The sequence below is a fragment of the Oxyura jamaicensis genome, chromosome 1 (genome assembly GCF_011077185.1).
Source record: "Oxyura jamaicensis isolate SHBP4307 breed ruddy duck chromosome 1, BPBGC_Ojam_1.0, whole genome shotgun sequence".
Taxonomy (NCBI): domain Eukaryota; kingdom Metazoa; phylum Chordata; class Aves; order Anseriformes; family Anatidae; genus Oxyura; species Oxyura jamaicensis.
In genome coordinates, this window is record NC_048893.1 from 94,706,360 (window position 1) to 94,726,393 (window position 20,034).

General features: G+C 45.1%; 1 protein-coding gene across 5 annotated transcripts in view; it reads right to left on the minus strand.

Annotated features, from left to right (window-relative positions):
- Window positions 1–1,994: 1,994 nt before the first annotated feature.
- Window positions 1,995–20,034, minus strand: part of MPZL1 (myelin protein zero like 1) — a 42,012-nt gene continuing 23,972 nt past the window's right edge. For 4 of the 5 annotated variants that reach the window (XM_035315232.1, XM_035315236.1, XM_035315235.1 and 1 more), the window contains exons 4-7: window positions 12,306–12,438; window positions 10,353–10,430; window positions 8,764–8,869; window positions 1,995–4,163 (exon numbers count right to left, since the gene is read on the minus strand). In XM_035315232.1, the coding sequence (XP_035171123.1) occupies window positions 4,062–4,163; window positions 8,764–8,869; window positions 10,353–10,430; window positions 12,306–12,438 (419 nt within the window). In that variant the 3' untranslated portion in view covers window positions 1,995–4,061. The remainder of the gene's footprint in view (window positions 4,164–8,763; window positions 8,870–10,352; window positions 10,431–12,305; window positions 12,439–20,034) is intronic. The other variant, XM_035315234.1, reaches the window with a different exon arrangement.

Genomic DNA, 20,034 nt, shown 5'->3' on the forward strand with positions numbered 1-20,034 from the left:
CCAACCTGTAATGGCTCTTAATGCCATTCGATGAACATGCTGACCATCTCCCTCACAGAACAACTGCTAAAATCAAACAGCGATGGAGATGTGACGTACCGAGTACAACTACTAAGATTGATGCTTTATATGTAATCATCTTCAAAATCCATTTCTGCTAATCAGTAATAAGGAAGAAAATATTCACTGTTAGTATGGGCAAAACCCTCACTTTGCAGTTCCGTTCAAAACGGGATGAGAAAAAGATGACTGATGCCATTCATATTCTTGTCTCTAGAGGGTGCAAGCTGTCTTAGCAGCTAGAGCCCAGGATGGCGCTCCAAAACTGCTCTACAATAAGTACGAGGTCACTTTTACGTGTAAAAGTTCACTTTTACATGTAAAAGGGAAGCCAGTTGATGTATTTTTTTTTCAGATTTCAGTAAAGCTTTCGATATTGTTTCCCACAAAATGCTACTTGGACAAAATGTCCAGCATACAGCTAGATAAAAACAGCACAATAGGTGAAATACTGACTGACGGGTAGGGCTCAAAAGCTGATTGTAAATGGGGTTACATCAGGCTGCGGCCAGTCACCAGTGGGGTCCCCCAGAGCTCCATTTTAGAGCCAGTTCTTTTCAATGTTTTTATAAATTATTTGGATGTAGGACTAGAAGGTTTTTTGAGTAAGTTTGCTGATAATACTAAACTGGGAGGAGCTGTTGACTCTGTCAAAGGGTGGAAAGGCCTTGCAGAGAGATCTGGACAGACTAGAGAGCTTGGCGATCACCAACCGCATGAAGTTTAACAAGAGCAAGTGCCAGGTCCTGCATCTGGGACAGGACAACCCTGGCTATACGTACAGACTGGGCGACGAGATGCTGGAGAGCAGCCCCGCAGAGCGGGATCTGGGGTTTTTGGTTGATAGCAAGCTGAATATGAGCCAGCAGTGTGCCCTGTCAGCCAGGAGGGCCAACCGTATTCTGGGGTGCATCAGGCATGTCATCGTTAGACGGTCGAGGCAAGGGATTCTCCCACTCTGCTCTGCACTGCTGTGGCCTCACCTCGAGTACTGTGTCCAGTTCTGGGCACCACAGTATAAAAAGGACGTGAAACTATTGGAGACAACTTTTACATTACACAAACCTTCCCCAGCTCCATCCAAGCCACACAGCACTTCTTTTCAAAATAGATGGACCTAAAAAGTACTAGAGTAGCAGCAGTAGTAGCAGCAGTACTGGAACTGGTCAAGAACAACACGCTTCATTTTCCTAGGAGTACATGTTGTTCATTTCCACCTGCAAAACAGCCTTGGAGAATTAAGGGAACACCAGCAGAGGTCATAGAATTGAATTTCTGGTCACTATTACATCAGGATCTGATGACCTTGACTGACTTTAATCTTTGCTTGCTACCCATCAAGGAAATTGGAAGTCCTCTGTCACCTGAGACTTTACTAAGTAAGCCAGCTAAGCATTAGTCCCTTTCATCAGCACAGGTTACCACACCTAATTAAACAAGCTAAGACAACCTGACTGACAGAAAGTTCAAAACAGTTTTGTCTCATACTGCCTCAAGTTCTGTTGACTTCAGCCTGAATAAGTTGCTTAACAGCTACGTTGTAGAAGCTGTCCATTCCAGCTAAGCAGCTTTGCTCATGTTTCCATGACAAAAAAAAATAATAATAAATCAACAGCCTTCACACTGGAGAGGGACTCAGACCAATTTGCACTACTGTTCCTGGGGGTAAAGGAGTTTGTTTCTTTCTTAAAAAAAATAAATAAAAATAAAAAAATAAAAAAAAAATCCTTCAAAATTCAATCTGCCCTTACACAGAGGATCCAAGCAGCTTGCAATGAGACTCCTCAGCAGAGGCTATATGAACATACCTGTAAGTAAACAAAAACAATGATATATTTCCTATAGTTAGCACCAGAAGTTGCAGGATTGTGTTCAGCTTCTCCAGTACATTCCAGGAAAAAAAAAAAAAAAAAAAAAAAAAGTAAAAATTCAGAGCCAAGCACAGACAGCCCTATTTTCTCATGGCACCAAGTTTTTGATAGTTAAATTCATCACCCTTCTCCCTTTCACTCTAAAATGTCCAGGGAGAAATATGTAATGCACAGGGGTAAGCACAAGCAGATCAAAATCAAGTTTCCCCATCAACCATGTCAAAAGCTTTGTTTCTTGGTAAGTGTAAAACAAATACTGGGGAGAAACAGCTTGGTTCATAGGGAAAGCAGCAGTAGGATTCACCCTGATTTTAGTGATGCTCCTTACAAAGGCAGGTGTTGTCCGGAAACCAGCCAAGTGTGATCCCGATGAAAATCTGTGTACCCAGTTTTGTTGGAAAAAATGACTGAAGAGGAAGCCAGACTCTTCTCACTAGTGCTCGCTGACAGGACAAGAGGCAACGGACAGAAGTTTAAAACCAGGATATTCCATCTGAACACACAGAAGTGCTTTTTTACTTTAAGTGGCCAAACAGGTTGCCCAGAGAGGTTGAAGAGTTTCCATCTGTGGAGATACTCAAAACCCAACCGGACATGTTCCTGGGCACCTGCTCTAGCTGAACAGGGACAGTTGGACCAGATGATCTCCAGAGATCCCTTCTAACTTCAACCATTCTGTGACTGATTTTGTGAAATAGATTGAATTAGGAAATGGCTAAAAATCAGAGACAAGGGGTTACGGTAGATCAAGCTGAAAATTATCTACTGGTACAGAAAAGCCTACACCACATTAGGATGTACAAAACAGAAATCCTTACTATATGCTAGTCTGAAAAGACCTCATCTGGAGTGCCACTTCAAGTCCTGAACACTGGATTTCAGGATACAAATGGGTCAGCTAAAGAAAGATCCTCTTCAGCAGAAAAGGACAATTTGAGATCCCTATCAATCTATGAGGAGTATAATCTCGAAACAAAAAGTTGGGAAATTGTATTCAAGTAGTAGACTTGCAGAGAGGAAGGAAATAAACTGCCCTCCGCATCCTCTGTGCAAATAAAGGTTATGAAAACACACAAACATACAAACAACAACAACGATGACAACAAAAAAGCAACAAAACAAAAGTGAAGCTCTTAATTTCTTCCAGAGGTCATTCAGCCTCTACTAGAGGCTTTTGAGAACTGATAAAGCATCTCTTAGGAAGTGACAAAGGTATAATGGAGTGACAAGGGAGAGATGAGGGAATACTACAACTTCCAGAGCCCTTAGAGCCCATTTTGTTGTGCTTACATGAAGTGACACAGTTTTGAGGAATAAACATTTCATTGCCTCTGACTTTCAGTGAACTTTTCAACCACCTGGAGTTACTGCTTCTTATCCCTCTAGCTCACTAGCTCTTCAGTTTTCACAGGTAAACTACGATTTCACAAAAGTCATTACGTCAGCACTATCTTTGCACCTTAAAGGACTAAGCTTGAATATATGGGCTTGATACAGAAGTAAACGATTCTGCAACCTGTGTTATACAGGTCAGGGAGGCCTAAACATTTCCTTCACTTGCAGGGGTAAGATAACCATTTCTGATAGCTAGGAGTCACAATATGGCTTACAAAACCAAGTGAGAATGTCTACCTCATGCAAGAAGGCAGCTTGTACTGAGAATCTGACCAAGGAAATATGAATACCCTGTGAAAGTTACCTTTATATTCACCTCAACAACAACAACAACAAAAAAGGCCCCATAAGCAAAAAAAAAAAAAAAAAAAGAATCTCAAGGTCTACCTAGAGTCTTAGTTATCTTCCAGTTTCTCCGTTAATAATCAAGATAAAAATATTTAAAAATTGTGATGTGAATTTCCACTTTCTCTCTCATCATACAAGATACAAAAAAGAATATTGGCAATTTATAAGCAGAATTCTTACCGCATTTCAACATGCAACATTGGTCTCACTTCTGTACGATTAAATAGACTATTTACACACAATTCATATATATCTTTCCCTCTGTATGCACATGCATTGGTCCTAGCCTAGGCATCAAAGGCCACATGTGAGTTCTCTGGGTCAGATTTTGTTTAAGCAATTCCAGTCTGAATGCGTGTTTTGCATTGGATAGGTTAGGATCTCATCTCAGTTCTTCCGAATATCAGCATAGACCACAGACTCTGACTTGTTAATCTTGTCGCTGTGCTGTCCTCCGGAGTGATCTAGCTGCGCGTAAATGACTGGGCCCTGGAAACAGAATAAAAAAGAACAATCAGTATTGCTCAGAATAGGTCATACTGCCCCTCCCTTCTGCAAGGGCTACAGCAAGACCAAAGCTAAAACAAGACCACACAGCTCTTATGACTGCTAGTGACACTTTAAAGCATGTGGAATGAGCCCTTACCTATAAATGAGCTCTAGTCTGCCACCTTGCTCCTATTGGGAGCGTGCCAAACAGCAGGATTTCCTCCCTTTAATAATTCTAAGGCTGCTTGCTTTCTCACAAACAGCAAAATCCAGAATCCTTTGTTCTGAAAAACAGCAATTCTTAGATGCTGTGGTGCAGAGAAAGATACATGGCTTAGTCATACGCATGCCAGATTTTATATTTTACAAGATAAACTATGCTACATATTTACCAGTAGATAGCAGAGTGTACTTCATGTGCTTACTACTATTCAAGTCCTGTAAATCTCACCACAGCTGTACCACTTGGATATAATTGAGGGATAAAATAAATCTGCAGCCACCTCAGGACACCCCAGTCACTGCCCAAGCAAACGATGGGATCAAGGCTCACACAGCAGCAAGCCAGAAAATACTAAAATGGTGCTGTAATAAGGAGTCTTACCTCACTTTTGAGCCAACCCAGCCCAGAGTGAAAAAAAAAAAAAAAAGTGTAAAACTGAATCCCTGGTCAGCTAGGCCATCAAGGCTCTCTTTTGCTACCAACCAGTCCAATGTATGGTGCAGATCTGCAAAGAGAACTGCCCAAAACCATCATGCCAGACTTCCCACATCAGGTATGCTTGGCACCTTCTTGAGCTGACCCATTCAGCACTACCCAGCACTGACAGATATTGCCAGGTTTTCCCTTGAAAAGACTGCAACATAGCCACACACCTCTGTTATATCTGCGGAGTGAAGTGGAGGACAGTAAAGTGCCGTCTTTCAGCAGGGCATGCAAACACCCCAGCACTTTTCTAAAGGATCATGTCCTCCAAAACAAAGCCCACAGGAAAGCAAGCTGCAGCTGTTCCAGGTGGGCTGAGGGCAGGACTGCAGCCTACAAAGAGCAAGTGCCTGACAAGGCAAAGGTGGGACCTTTACAGAAAAAGCTGACCCGCAGCTCTAATTCTGCACACAACTGACAAGCACAGGGCAGAAGGCTGTCACCACCTACCAGGAGATCTCTGGGGAGAGACCACACACAAACTTTACCTGCACAGGAGAGAAAGGGACTGTTCCATTAGGTGGTGGGAAGAGGAGGAAAATTGCAAGGACAGATCTTCTTGTTCAGTTAATGGCTTTTGCCTTGAAACCATTTCACCCACTTAACTCCATTACTGTTTCCCTCAGGTCCAAGGGTGAAGAAGCCTTCACAGATATTTCTCCCACTCTCTTCCCTCCAGTACTTTTGGTATGCTGCCAAATTAGAGAACATCTCTACGGAATTGACACAGAAAGCTTTCCATCTATCTTCCAAAGCAATTAGCCAAAGATAAAAAGGAGAATTTCGAAGGACCATAGGTACACTTCTGTACAGCTGTTTTCCTTCCAACACAAAGGCAAAGCATGCACCTGCCGTATAACTCATTCTCTCTGAGAAGCAGTTTAAACCCAAATTTTCTTCATTCCAGGTAAGGCACTTCCCAAGTTATAAAGAGTAAAGGAAGGGGATGGAAAGAAGGATGGAAACTTGCAAGCAGATATAAAACGCTGAATAGAAATAACAGACTGTGGAAATGCTGGGGGAAAAAAAAAAAAAAAAAAAAAAAAAGATACAGATGTCCTAGAAAAGTTGGGATTTAGAGTCTCATTCAAACCACCTTTTTTTACCCCACTGTTGATTCTCACATTGTTCTGATCTCCAACACTGTATCTGGATCATGTTACTAATTGCAATTAGAGCTCAGTTTACAAAAAGGTAAAGACAAAGTTAGCCTAAGGTTTGTTTGTAAGTAATTTAGGAATTCTCATCCGTCTGAAACCAGCTTAAGGATATGGTAAATTCAGCTCTACAGCACTTTGTAACAGTTCAAAAAATCTACAGCTTCATAAAATACTCACTATGACATCGAGTTTGCTCAAGAAATTCTGATGGGTTAGTTTTCAACCATAGGTTGTCCACTACTCAGGATCAGTTTTATCACTATTCCAATTTTATGCCTGGTTAAATATAGTTATCCTGCTGCAACCAGCACGTCAGGTGGTGGTGGGGAGGCTGACTTGCTGGGGTCACCTGATCCAAATCAAGCTATTGTTGTCTGGATATCTTCACTGTCACCTAAACAAATGGTAGATTAGCTGACACAGAGAAAAGGAGGAGCAAGAATTCACTATAATGCCTCACCTATTTGGTTTATTGCCAGCTGAATCTTTGTGAAGACTCTTCTTCAATAAGTAAAAGCTTCATGAAAGTCTAAACAATTCAGAACTTTCACCTAAGTCCAACTAAGATCATTCTGACTCTTCAAAACTAAAAGAAAGAGCAGCACTGCCATAAAATAACCTGCATTCCCCAAAGTCTTGTGATTTTTTCATTCAAACCAATGGAAAAAGAGGAGCAGGTATACCCATACCTTGCTAAAAGTTTGTCAGCAGGGTCATGAATTGCAAGTCACAGCAAAGAGTAATGAGTTTTGAAGGTAGACCACCATGCCATGTGGTCTACAGTATCCTCAAGTTCTTTAGATTCTGGAAGATGTTGGAACTACCACAGATTCCAGCCCCAGGAAATTTATCTGAAATTTAAGTCAGGATTCCCTGCACCATGAACTGCTCCCTCCTAGGGTCCTGGTGTCCAGCCCAAAGCTCAGACCAGAGCCCAAACTAAGCTTGTTCAGGTGTTTCTGAAGACCAAAAGCCTGAGATCTGCATTGAAGTTAATGTAGCTTTAGTGCTCCCAGCTTCTACAGTGACAGACTTGGGATCTCTGTGCCATACTGCTCTGTACATCAGAAATGTACTTCTGAAGAGGTTACACTTTAAGATGAACGGTATTTCAGCCTTCCCAGAAATGAGTAATCAACAACTCACAAAGCACAACTACAAATGACAGCCACTTTGGGGTGAGCATTTCTTGGGACAACACACTCTGCCTCCCAGTTTGCCTGTTGCAACCCAGATTGTTAGCCAAACAAGGACATCCATCCAGGAAACGCATTTAGAAATGTATTTCTTTCTCATCCAAGTAACAGTCATAGTAGAGAATACAAGTCACTGCAGAACAATGGCGTGGAAAAGAAACACCATATACACATTTGACAGGACAGAACATATCTGCTAAGATGAAACAGTGAAAACAAGTGTTTCTGAGTCGCTCAGCTGAACATTCATAGAATCAGACAAGCTTTATCTAGGTCTTAAAAGGCAGACTGCTATTAACAGACCCACTCCAGTCAAAATCAGAGCTATTTTAAAGCCTTATCACTTGATTACATTGCTTTTGTGTTCAGAGAATAACTGTTCTCTCAAGTCATCAGGCAACAATGTGGGCCTACATACTAAAACTTTGTCTTCTGGAAGTACTGCACGTGTCAAGAACAAGATGTACTTCAAAAGCAGACTGTAAGCCCCCAACAGAGCAAGGACCTTGACTTTATCCATCTCACTCAGCACTGTATTTTTTTCCTGTAGTATTAACACATATCTCCCTTACCTCTTCAAGAGAAATGAAGAAAGCAGGTGTCAACTCTGATTTAGAAAGCTCTCATAGTCCACATACTACTCCGTAGACACTTCCTAAAAGGTGACTTATTAAGAATCAGTCCATTTTGGACTTAAACTCACTCAGGACCCATGCCTCCATGGGAAAATTGCTGAGCATACACAAATCAAGAGGTAAGAAACACCTTACAGATATGGAAATCCTGCACATTGTTGGCCGATAATTGTATATTGCACAGAATCCCTGTTTGATGCATGCTCTCTGCCCTCTAATTTCCCATGAGATGATTAGTCTGAGTAAGAGCCACCTTCGTCCTTCAAAGTCAGCAGAGCTTCAGGAACAGCAGCAAGAACAAGACAAAGTTTCATAATTTCAAGCCCACAAAAGCTAGGTGGCTCGGCAGAAAAGCACTCTGGGCAGCAAGAGTAACTTCAGACTAACCATCACTGGTCAGTGTTTGCATTGAACCGGCTCATTTTCACGCAGAGGCACTTAGAGCATATACCTCCACATCGATGAGAGGTTAAGTAAAATTCCTCCCCAGCACAACCCCAGAACAGCCTAGGAAGTTTTGCAGTTTTACACATCTAGTAGATAATGTTATTTCCACGTATCTCCAGCAGCTACCCACTACCAATTCCTCATCTTCTTCAGGATCTCGCACTTGTACTTCGCTACCATCTGTCAATGCACAAGATCAGAACCATCTTTTTTGTACTTAAGTACAAAAAGGACATAAAACTCTACCTCAACTAATATCAAAATGCTATTCTTTCAGATGCACTACATCTCTGAGGGGTTACTGCCCATCCCTTGTTCAGATCAGACACCCCCACCCTCATCACCTTAACAGACAGCACCTAATTCACATGTCCCACCCTGCCTCTAGCTTTTCCATACCATCTCCCCCACGCTCCGGGAGGATCCTGCTTTGGAAAGAAGCAGGAAGCAGTTTACCTGGTGTGATCTGGCGGGTACGCTGTTTACCAGACCCTCTGTGTCGGAGGGTGACTTCTGCGGAGCCTGCTTAACCGGTGACATCAAGCTCTCAGATGTACCGCAGCTGACGAGGTGGCAGAGCAGAGTTTGCACGACAATGTTCAAGAGGCACAAACACACACACACACACAAAAAAAAAAAAAAAAGGAACAAAAACAAAAAACGAGTGATGGCGAGATGAAATTGGTGGCAGATTATGCCAAAGTAAAAGTGAACATAATGGATTCTGGAATAAACACAAATAATTCTCCATCTCTCCCTAGTCATTTCTCTGTCCTTCCTCCTAGAGTCTCACAGGTGAGCAAGGTGAAGGAACAACTTTAACATGTGACAGCAGCTCCTTCAAAATCCTTGTTCCCTAGACATTCCCATTTAACCCAACCAGTCTAAAACTTTACAAACCCACATATGTTTTCTTCACTGAGGCTTCAGACTCAATTAACGGTGGTAAACAGCAGTTTTCTTCTAAATACAAGCTAAATAGCCCCAGTCACTGAAGCAAGCGTTGCTACAATTAAAGTGAACACTTGCAAGAGCCACCAGATCTCCATACTACAAAGGTACTTCCTAGCGAAGTCCACATTAGTTCCCTTGCTTTTTGTTTGGGCTATGATTCCAAAATAATTCTGCCCACTCACAACAGACACGAGTCTCTGGAGTGATTACTCCAGAGTGAGAGTTATTTTTTACTCTGGAGTATTTTTTACTCTGGAGTAATTACTCTGGAGTGAGAGTCATAAGTGGCGTGTAAGCTATGTGCCCAGATACAGCTACTTGGATATCTAAATGGGCAAATCTTGTTTGAAAACTCAGAAAACCTGTCTTGTGGTGAGAACTAACACCTCTGAAAGAAGGTTGCAAGTTTTCACTCATTGCTTGCTTCTTCCCATCCACTTAGAGCAGGACTGAGAAGAAAACAAGCCAATGACAGAGAAATGAATACCACTGAGCTAAGTATATGAGCAGATGTCTTCAAACTTAACCTTGGCAGCTTCTGGGCAGTGCAGTAATGGGTCTCTAAATGTTCAGCCCATCTACTCTTAACCCATGCACCTGGGAAAGAAAACGGGCCACCTCCTTGACAACAAACATAGGAGTTCCCTTTGCTACCACTTTGCTACCTTCTGATCACTGAGCATCCTTTCCCCACAGTCTTTTTAAAAAGACAGTGTACAAAGCAAGTACAGAAACAAACAAATAAGGACAGTGACATTAAGCAGAACACCTCCTCACAAGGCAATCATTTTTTAACCTTTGGGAAGTCTAACCATAGAAGCTTTAGCTCTACAAACATGCCACAGATTAAAAAAAATAGAAATACTGCAGACTCAGTATCCACAGCAAGGGGCTTACGCTCTGCCTCAGAGATAGAGCAGCCCTTCTGTGACCAAAATGACATAACCACAAATTGTTTCCTTTATTCACAAAATTCCTAAGATCCACGCTATCTAAAAGTCGTAATTCCTTTTTCAGCAGCTCATGCACTTAGATGACTGCAATGACAGGTTTTCAAATGGCAGAGCTGTCCGAGCCAGAAGAACACTTACAGGGAGCGTGTTTTCCTTCTGTCATGGAAAGAACTCTGAATTTCCTGTGCTCTAGTCAATGCATTGGCAAGTTCACTGCTGGAAGAGATGGAGGGACACCATCTGGGATAAGCAGCAATCCCACCCCAGCCAGACATGAGACAATGAAACCCAAGCACCCAGTGAAATGCATTGTCCCTTTGCCAACAGATTCCAGCACAAATTACAGTGAAGTTATGTTAGCACAGAGCTAGCCGGTTAGTCAGCAAAAGAAGAGGAAATGTGTACACATACACACAGGTATTAACAGCAACCACCAACTTGATTAGTTACCATGGTGTCTAGTGGGACTGGAAGAGAAGACCCAGCCCTGTTACATTCCCAATCTGGCGTCTATATCAGGATCTCTGTAAGTAGAGGAAGATAAGCAGGATCCGATCCCAGCACACCAAGGCAGAAAGGAAAACAAAACAAACAAAAAAAAAAACACCAAAGTCAGATCATGAACGGAAACTGTGGCCATGCAGGGTTCCAGATGCCGCGCAGTGCCCCAGCCCACCTCAGTTCAAGGCAGAGTTGTTATCTAAGAGTAAGTACATCTCACCACTACCACCACACACTAGGTTAGTGTCATGGAGAAGAAAGTCCGTAAGTTTGAAGGGGGTCACAGCACATTTGGTTTCTCTTAGCATGTCATGCAGAGCTGCCACAGTCAGCAAAAGCAGTATTCAAACTTCAGAGTTTACTTTCCTGGTAGAGCAGTTAAATCTATTATACAAAATTACTGCACATGAACTCCTGCTCCAGGCTCAGCTCCAGCACGTGTCCTTCAGCAGGAAGACAGTGGGCAGCAGGTCACTCAGAAGCATGTGGACCATCACATGTGCGGTCCTGGTGTGTGACTCTGCGGGTTTCTTCTCAGTTTTTAGCAGAAGGACACATGCAGAAAGGGGGAAGCAGACTTTCTGCACAATTTTGAGCACATGCAGCTGCCTTCACTGCACTCAGCCTTACCATTGGGAATAGCCAACTCACTTTCTCTAAGCTCTCCAACTGGGAAAAGGACAGGGTAAAGTTCAATTTAGAAATCCCCAAAAATTTATTTACGGAGTTGTTTTCTTTTATCTGACAGGCAACCAAGAAAACCTGCAGGAAGCAGGAATATTTGTTGGGGAAAGAGCAGAAGAAGGTTATCAATCTTGATTTTGTTTCTAAGATTACACACGTAATTTTCATTCTTTCTTACCAAAGCAAATGACCATCTAAATTAGAGAGAAAGAGAAAAGAGAAAGCAGTTCCCCCACCACCAACAAGCTCCATCACCACAGGATTCAAGTCTGTTTTTGTTAGGTCTTGTCTGCATTCTCGCATCCCCAAAGAACTGTGCTTTATTTAGGAAATCTCCTCCTAACACACAAAAAAAAACGTTTAGGGATGGTAACAATTAACTAAAACCAGACAGTTGAATGAGGATGGATGTGGAGTGGTTACTCCTTCCTTACTTGAAAGAGTGGTGATGAATGGGATTTTGGCCAGTGTACTACCAGCTCATGAGCAAGACACTGGTAACTGAAAACATCAGTCTTCATCTCAACAGAGGATTCCTTAAAACTGCACGTGTGGCACTTTTTCTTTGGGAAGGGGGAGGCTAAGGGAATGAGGAGGTAGGGATGGGAAGGGGAACAGAACAGAGCTATGGGATTTAGATTAGGTGTTCGTAGGGCATATAAGCTTGTGGCAGGGGATCAGCTGTAACATTTAGTGATCATCAGGTGCAGCTCATGGTCAGTAGGTCTTTTCAAGCACAGTAGAAAAATAATCATTATAGGCAGATGGCCAGTCTTCCACATGGCCATAGCCTACCTCTAGTCATGGTTGCCAACCATGAAACAACTCCTACCCCCCTCTAAGCCCTCCCTCTGATGCTACTGCTGTTCCTCACATCATACACAGGTGAGGAGGGAGATCTCTTACCCAGAGTAACGTTTTTTAGAGTTGTTCTTTCTGATGACAAGACACACGACAATAGAGATGAGCGGTGTGAGACCTGTAACCGTACCGATGACTATCCCTGCCACCATGGCAATGGGGAACGCAGGCAGGCTGTCTGGGGAGAGAAGGGAGAAAACATTCAACTCTTCTGCATTCCCTGATTAACAGAAGTGCAAACCACAAATGTTCTTGATCTTGGATTCTTTTAGAGCAGAAGCACTAATGTAATATCCAGGAATTAAAACATGCAGCCTAAATGGTAGCGATTGCAGGCAGCTAGCAGAATAATGTACGAACAGAGCAGACACCAAGAGCGTTCTTTACGTCACCATCCTTCAGAAAAGGCTTTATATTGAACTAAGAATTTTTTACATGTCGAGGAACACAAGTGGTAATGACAACAACCCTGTCTCGTTTTGTGTCTGAGAAAAAAAGTTACGTTCACCTTGCAATTCCCAGTGAGGTCAACAGGAAAAGGCAGGCACACTTGAAAGCAGATTTGAACTTAACACATTGCTAATCAATGAAGAGCGCTGAAGGTTCAGTGTTCTCTGGGTAGCATGCAGCAAACAGCCCAGTAACTACCCACAATCACTCTAAAAGCATTTATACATGCTTCTGGTGTCTCAAAATACATCTCTATACATTTTCATAGTGTCATTCTTCCCCTTCTTAAGTCAGGATCATTGAAAGGTATTAGCAATATGCTTACAGGAACACAGTATTGCTTTACTCACGTTTTCCCCGATACAATTTGGGGGAAGGGGATGCCAAGAAAGAGCAGCCAGAAATAAAAGCCAATCAGAGAATGAGTACAAAAGACTTACAGGAGAAAGAATAAACAATCCACCATTATATCTTTTTGCAGTAGCAAACAACATTCCCCTTCTCATCTTGTTTAGTACAAGGAACATCTTCAGTCAGAAGAACCATCTTCAACAAGAATCCATGCTACAATAGCCCCTTCCACCAAATACAAGTGAAGCAGCATAAGATGCAATAGGTAGAACACCTTATGGAGAAAATCCTTCTCAGATAACTGCATCTGACCACCATGGAGCTGTTGAGTTTGGACAGGACATCTTGAGATCATCTAGTCCAACCCCCCTGCTCAAGCAGCGTCAGCTTGTGCAGCCTGCTCAGAACTCTGTCCAGTTGGGTCTTCACTGTCTCCAAGGATGGAGACTCCACAAACTCTCTAGCAATCTATTCTAGTGTTCAACCATGCTCACAGGAAAAATATCTTTTCTTATACTGAGATGGAAATTCTTGTGTTTGAATGCATGCCCAATGCTACTTTCCTTGTTGATGGGCACCACTAAAGAGCTTGGCTCAGTCTTCTTTAGATGCTCTCTCTCTCCTCAGATATTTATGATTATAAATATTGATATGTTAAGTATAATTATTGATGAGATCTCTCTGAGTTTTTCTTCTCTTTTGCAGGCTAAACAATCCCTATGAAAGGTGGCCTAGCCCCCTAATTATCTTAGTACCCTTTTGCTGGATTTCTCCCAGCAAGGACCACGGACCATGCTTACACACAGCATTCCCACCAAGTCTACAGTCAAGCCCATTTTGACACACATATAGGAGGGAATAGGACAACACTGTTTTTTTGGGAATAGGACAACACTGTTCTTTTTGACTTGCCGAGGCGATCGGCTCCGGAGCAGACGCGTTCTGCAGCGGAGCGGGGGATCGGGCCAGGCAGGGCTGATTTTCCGGCATCGAGCCGACTTCAGGGAGCCGCCAGGACCCGGCAGCCCTCCTGAGGGAGGCTGACGAGGAGAAGGCGGAGCCAGCAGCGCCCCCTCCCCGGCCGTTCAAAAGCAGCCCCTAGGGAGCGCGAGCGACCAGGACGGGCAAACAGGGCGTGGCGCGTCAGAGGGGAGTGGCGCGGCAGTTAGCGCGGCAGTTCGCGCAGGCAGGGCGAGCAGGAAGGGCGGAGAGCAATCGCCTGCCCACACGAAGACCTCCTAACGACAGTCGTTAGCTAGGCGATAATGGTCTCCACCAGGCACGGTGGGCTCTCCGGGAGGTCGGTACACACCCAGACCGACTGCCCGTTAAAGAATGCAGCGGTTCAGGTCACCGGATGCAGGGAGTGTCAGAGCCTGCTGCTGCCATCGGCGGGAGGCAGAGACGCTGCGCGCGTGAGGTGCGAGCAGGTGGATGACCTGATCCGCATGGTGGCGGAGCTCAAGGAGGAGGTGGAGAGGTTGAGGGCCATCAGGGAGTGTGAGCGGGAGATAGACTTGTGGAGTAACTCCCTGCAGGGCCTCAAGGAGAGGTACTGGGCTGAGACACCCCAAATGGGGGTGGAGCCCCTGCCTTGTCGCCGTCGGGCAGAGGGAGGGGATCTGGGAGTTGAGGAGGAATGGACACAGGTCCCTGCTCGACATGGCAGGCGATGCCCTCCCCTTCCGGCCCCACCTTCCCAGGTGCCCTTACACAACAGGTTTGAGGCCCTGGAGACTGAGAGATCAAAAGCAACTGAGGAAGAGGTAGAAAGTGTTCCCAGGAGGATGCCTAGGGCGAGGAGGTCGACTCCACGCCTCAGGACTGCCTCCATCAAGAAAGAAAGAAGGGTGATTGTTGTGGGAGACTCTATCCTTAGGGGAACAGAGGGCCCTATTTGTCGGCCTGACCCTACCCATAGGGAAGTCTGCTGCCTCCCTGGGGCCAGGGTCAGGGACGTTGCCAGGAAGCTTCCCAACCTGGTACGCCCCTCTGATTATTATCCTCTTCTGATAGTCCAGGCGGGCAGTGACGACATTGAAGACAGAAGCCTGAAGGCAATCAAAAGAGACTTTAGGGGGCTGGGAAGGTTAGTGGACGGAGCGGGAGTGCAGGTAGTGCTTTCGTCCATCCCTACGGTGACAGGGAGGGGTACGGAGAGGACCTGGAAAGCCCACCTGTTGAACACGTGGCTCCGGGGCTGGTGCCAACGCAGAGATCTTGGGTTTTTCGACCATGGGGCAGTTTATTCAGCACCTGGTCTGATGGCCGTAGACGGGTCCCTATCCTTTAGGGGAAAAAGGATTCTTGGCCAGGAGCTGGCGGGGCTCATTGATAGGGCTTTAAACTAGGTAAGAAGGGGGATGGGGGTGAAGCAAGGATTGTTGGAGCTGTGCCAGGGGGAACAATAGCAAGGCCAGGGAATAAGGTAATGGCCCAGCTGAAGTGCATCTACACCAATGCACGCAGCATGGGTAACAAACAGGAGGAGCTGGAAGCCATCGTGCAGCGGGCAGGCTACGACTTGGTTGCCATCACAGAAACGTGGTGGGACCAGTCTCATGACTGGAGTGCTGCGATGCCTGGCTATAGGCTCTTCAGAAGGGACAGACAGCACAGAAGGGGTGGCGGTGTGGCTCTCTATATTAGAGAGTCTTTCGATGTTGTAAAACTCGAGGCTAGGAATGACAAGATCGAGTCCCTTTGGGTTAGGATTGGCAGGGACAACAAGGCTAGCGTCCTGGTCGGGGTCTGTTACAGACCGCCGAACCAGGACGAGGAGACGGATGAGGAGTTCTACAGGCAGCTGACAGAAGTTGCGAAATCTTCAGCGCTTGTACTCGTGGGGGACTTCAACTTCCCTGACATATCCTGGAAGCACAACACAGCCCAGAGAAAGCAGTCTAGGAGGTTTCTGGAGAAAGTGGAAGATAGCTTCCTGACGCAGCTGATTAGTGAGCCTACCAGGGGTGGTGCCCCGCTAGACCTTCTCTTCACAAACAGAGAAGGACTGGTGGAGGATGTGATTGTCAGGAGCTGTCTTGGGCAGAGTGACCACGAAATGGTGGAGTTCACTATTCTTGGCGAGGCCAGGAAGGGAACCAGTAAAACCACTGTACTGGACTTTCGGAGAGCTGACTTTGGGCTGCTCAGGACACTGGTTGGTAGAGTCCCTTGGGAGGCGGTTCTGAAGGGCAGAGGGGTCCAGGAAGGCTGGGCGCTCTTCAAGAGGCAAATCCTAATGGCGCAGGAGCGGTCTGTTCCCATGTGCCCAAAGATGAGCCAGCAGGGAAGAAGACCAGCCTGGCTGAACAGAGAACTGTGGCTTGAGCTTAGGAGAAAAAAGAGGGTTTATAATCTTTGGAAAAGTGGGCAGGCCACTAGGGAGGACTATAAGGATGTAGCGAGGCTGTGCAGGGACAAAATTAGGAAGGCCAAAGCTCATCTGGAGCTCAATCTGGCTACTGCCGTTAATGATAACAAAAAACGCTTTTATAAATACATCAACACAAAAAGGAGGACAAAGGAGAATCTCCATCCTTTACTGGATGCAGGGGGAAACTTAGTTACAAGAGATGAGGAAAAGGCGGAGGTGCTCAATGCCTTCTTTGCCTCAGTCTTTAGCGGCAATACCGGTTGTTCTCTGGATTCCCAGTACCCTGAGCTGGTGGAAGGGGATGGGGAGCAGGATGTGGCCCTCACCATCCACGAAGAACTGGTTGGTGACCTGCTACGGCACTTGGATGTGCACAAGTCGATGGGGCCGGATGGGATCCACCCAAGGGTACTGAGAGAACTGGCAGAGGAGCTGGCCAAGCCACTATCCATCATTTATCAGCAGTCCTGGCTATCGGGGGAGGTCCCAGCTGACTGGCGGCTAGCGAATGTGACGCCCATCTACAAGAAGGGCCGGAGGGCTGACCCGGGGAACTATAGGCCTGTTAGTTTAACATCAGTGCCAGGGAAGCTCATGGAGCAGATTCTCTTGGGAGTCATCATGCGGCACTTGAAGGGCAAGCAGGCGATCAGGCCCAGTCAGCATGGGTTTATGGAAGGCAGGTCCTGCTTGACGAACCTGATCTCCTTCTATGACAAAGTGTCGCGCTGGGTGGACGAGGGAAAGGCTGTGGATGTGGTCTACCTTGACTTCAGCAAGGCTTTTGACACCGTCTCCCACAGCATTCTCCTCAAGAAACTGGCTGCTCTTGGCTTGGACTGGCGCACGCTTCGTTGGGTTAGAAACTGGCTGGATAGCCGGGCCCAGAGAGTTGTGGTAAATGGAGTCAAATCCAGTTGGAGGCCAGTCACTAGTGGCGTCCTCCAGGGCTCGGTGCTGGGGCCGGTCCTCTTTAACATCTTCATCAATGATCTGGACGAGGGCATTGAGTGCACCCTCAGTAAGTTTGCAGATGACACCAAGTTAGGTGCGTGTGTCGATCTGCTCGAGGGTAGGAAGGCTCTGCAGGAGGATCTGGATAGGCTGCACCGATGGGCTGGGGTCAACTGCATGAAGTTTAACAAGGCCAAGTGCCGGGTCCTGCACCTGGGGCGTAATAACCCCAAGCAGAGCTACAGGCTGGGAGATGAGTGGTTGGAGAGCTGCCAGGCGGAGAAGGACCTGGGAGTGATAGTGGACAGTCGGCTGAATATGAGCCAGCAGTGTGCTCAGGTGGCCAAGAAGGCCAACGGCATCCTGGCTTGTATCAGAAATAGTGTGACCAGCAGGGCTAGGGAGGTGATCGTCCCCCTGTACTCGGCTCTGGTGAGGCCGTACCTCGAGTACTGTGTTCAGTTTTGGGCCCCTCGCTACAAGAAGGACATCGAGGTGCTTGAGCGGGTCCAAAGAAGGGCGACGAAGCTGGTGAGGGGCCTGGAGAACAAGTCCTACGAGGAGCGGCTGAAGGAGCTGGGCTTATTCAGCCTGGAGAAGAGGAGGCTCAGGGGCGACCTTATCGCTCTCTACAGATACCTTAAAGGAGGCTGTAGAGAGGTGGGGGTTGGCCTGTTCTCCCACGTGCCTGGTGACAGGACGAGGGGGAATGGGCTAAAGTTGCGCCAGGGGAGTTTTAGGTCAGATGTTAGGAAGAGCTTCTTTACTGAAAGGGTTGTGAGGCATTGGAACAGGCTGCCCAGGGAGGTGGTGGAGTCACCATCCCTGGAAGTCTTCAAAAGACGTTTAGATGTAGAGCTTAGGGATATGGTTTAGTGGGGACTGTTAGTGTTAGGTTAGAGGTTGGACTCGATGATCTTGAGGTCTCTTCCAACCTAGAAATTCTGTGATTCTGTGAACACAGTGCCCTGATGATGCAGAGGCATCCTACTAACACAACATTTAGTACTGTTCATTTTGAATTTAATGACTTCCAGGAAAAGGGCTGCATGATCTCTAGGCATTTCACTGTTCATACCCTCATTTGACTGAATACCGTATCAGCAGCTTTCCTAGCTTTTCAGTATTTGATACCAATTCATAACAACTCTGCAATTCCAAGTCTTAACAAGAAATTAAAGATGAAGACATTAGTGCCACAATTTAAAGGAAGACATTTTTTTCAACAACCTTTGGCAATATCTGCCATTAAGGAGAAGAATCTTATGAACAATAATACTTTTCAGGAACAGAAGACAAAGATTGCCTTTGAGCCCCACACAAAGATAAGTGGATTTCTTTAGAGGCATTTAAGAAGTAGGAGTTCCAAAGTTTCTTTACAGGTATAGGAATGACTGTCTGTTAAAGCATCAAAATAAACACGCACTTCTGCTAGTAGACCACCTCCCACCCTCAAGGGAAAAAAAAATCAATGCTTTCACAACAAGGAAGTAGCAATCTAAAACTATGGCGTCATGTCTGCTAAAAAAAGTGATATTAAAAAAGATGACAACAGCTAATCTGATAGATTTGTTATTTCTTTGATTCAGATGAGATTTTTGGTTGGCTGGATTTGGGTCAAGAACAAAAAAGTTATGTTCTGTTGACAGAGTATTTAACAGGCTACAAGAATGCAACTGTTGGCACATGAAACTAGAGGCTTTACTACCTCTCAAAACACAAACCAACAGATTACAGAAAAGCCTACACAATTTTATGACAGCATAGTTCAGCTAAAGAATTGTGTCTTCCACCCCTTTTCTTATGCTCTTCAGTATTGCACTGTTATATGAATTCCTCATAAATATTTGCATAGCGTACAATGATTTCATTGTAACAGACAGCCCCAACAACATAACCCAATGTTAGCTTTCACAGCTGGTGTTTAAGTTCATAGTTTAACACAAGCCAAAAATCAAGCCTTTCAAGGAAAATTTTTCACTAAGTACCACAGTAATTCAGAGCATCTTCCATTTTCTCTGGAAATGTGCTAGAATTCGTTTCCCATTTCATAAAGCTGAAGTTTTCTACTGCTGGTAAGTATAAAGATTTCCATAAGACAGTTCTAGTTTTTCCCCTCATGAGAGTTCAGATCAAAGAGGGACTGCCTCCAGATAACACCAGCTGTCTTGAACACAGTGTCCTTCTTATGACAGGTAGGGGAAGCCTAACATAAAGGACTTGGGATTCCCTACAAATTTTCCATCATTTATGCTCTGAAGAGTAGTCCTTTCCAGACTCAGATACACCAGTGAAACTACTTGCTTCTCATCCTCACTAACAGGATTTTTCCAATGTAGTTGAAGTATCGGTTTGTGCAAACACTGCATAGACATTTCAGTGAAAATCAGCTGAGTTAGCTTGGCAATTCTGAACAGTGAAATCAACACAGCAACTTATTCAATGTTTAATCCAAAATGTGAGGCTAACCAACCACCTGTGATCAAGACCATTTAAACGTGTAAAGTATGGTGCCCACATTGAGCCTTTAAAGGGCAGCTGACCCAAATTGACCAAAGGAATATTCCATGCCATATGGCGCCAGACTCAGCACTACAACTTGGGGGGAGTTGGCCAGGTGATTATGTCCTTGGCTGGGGACTA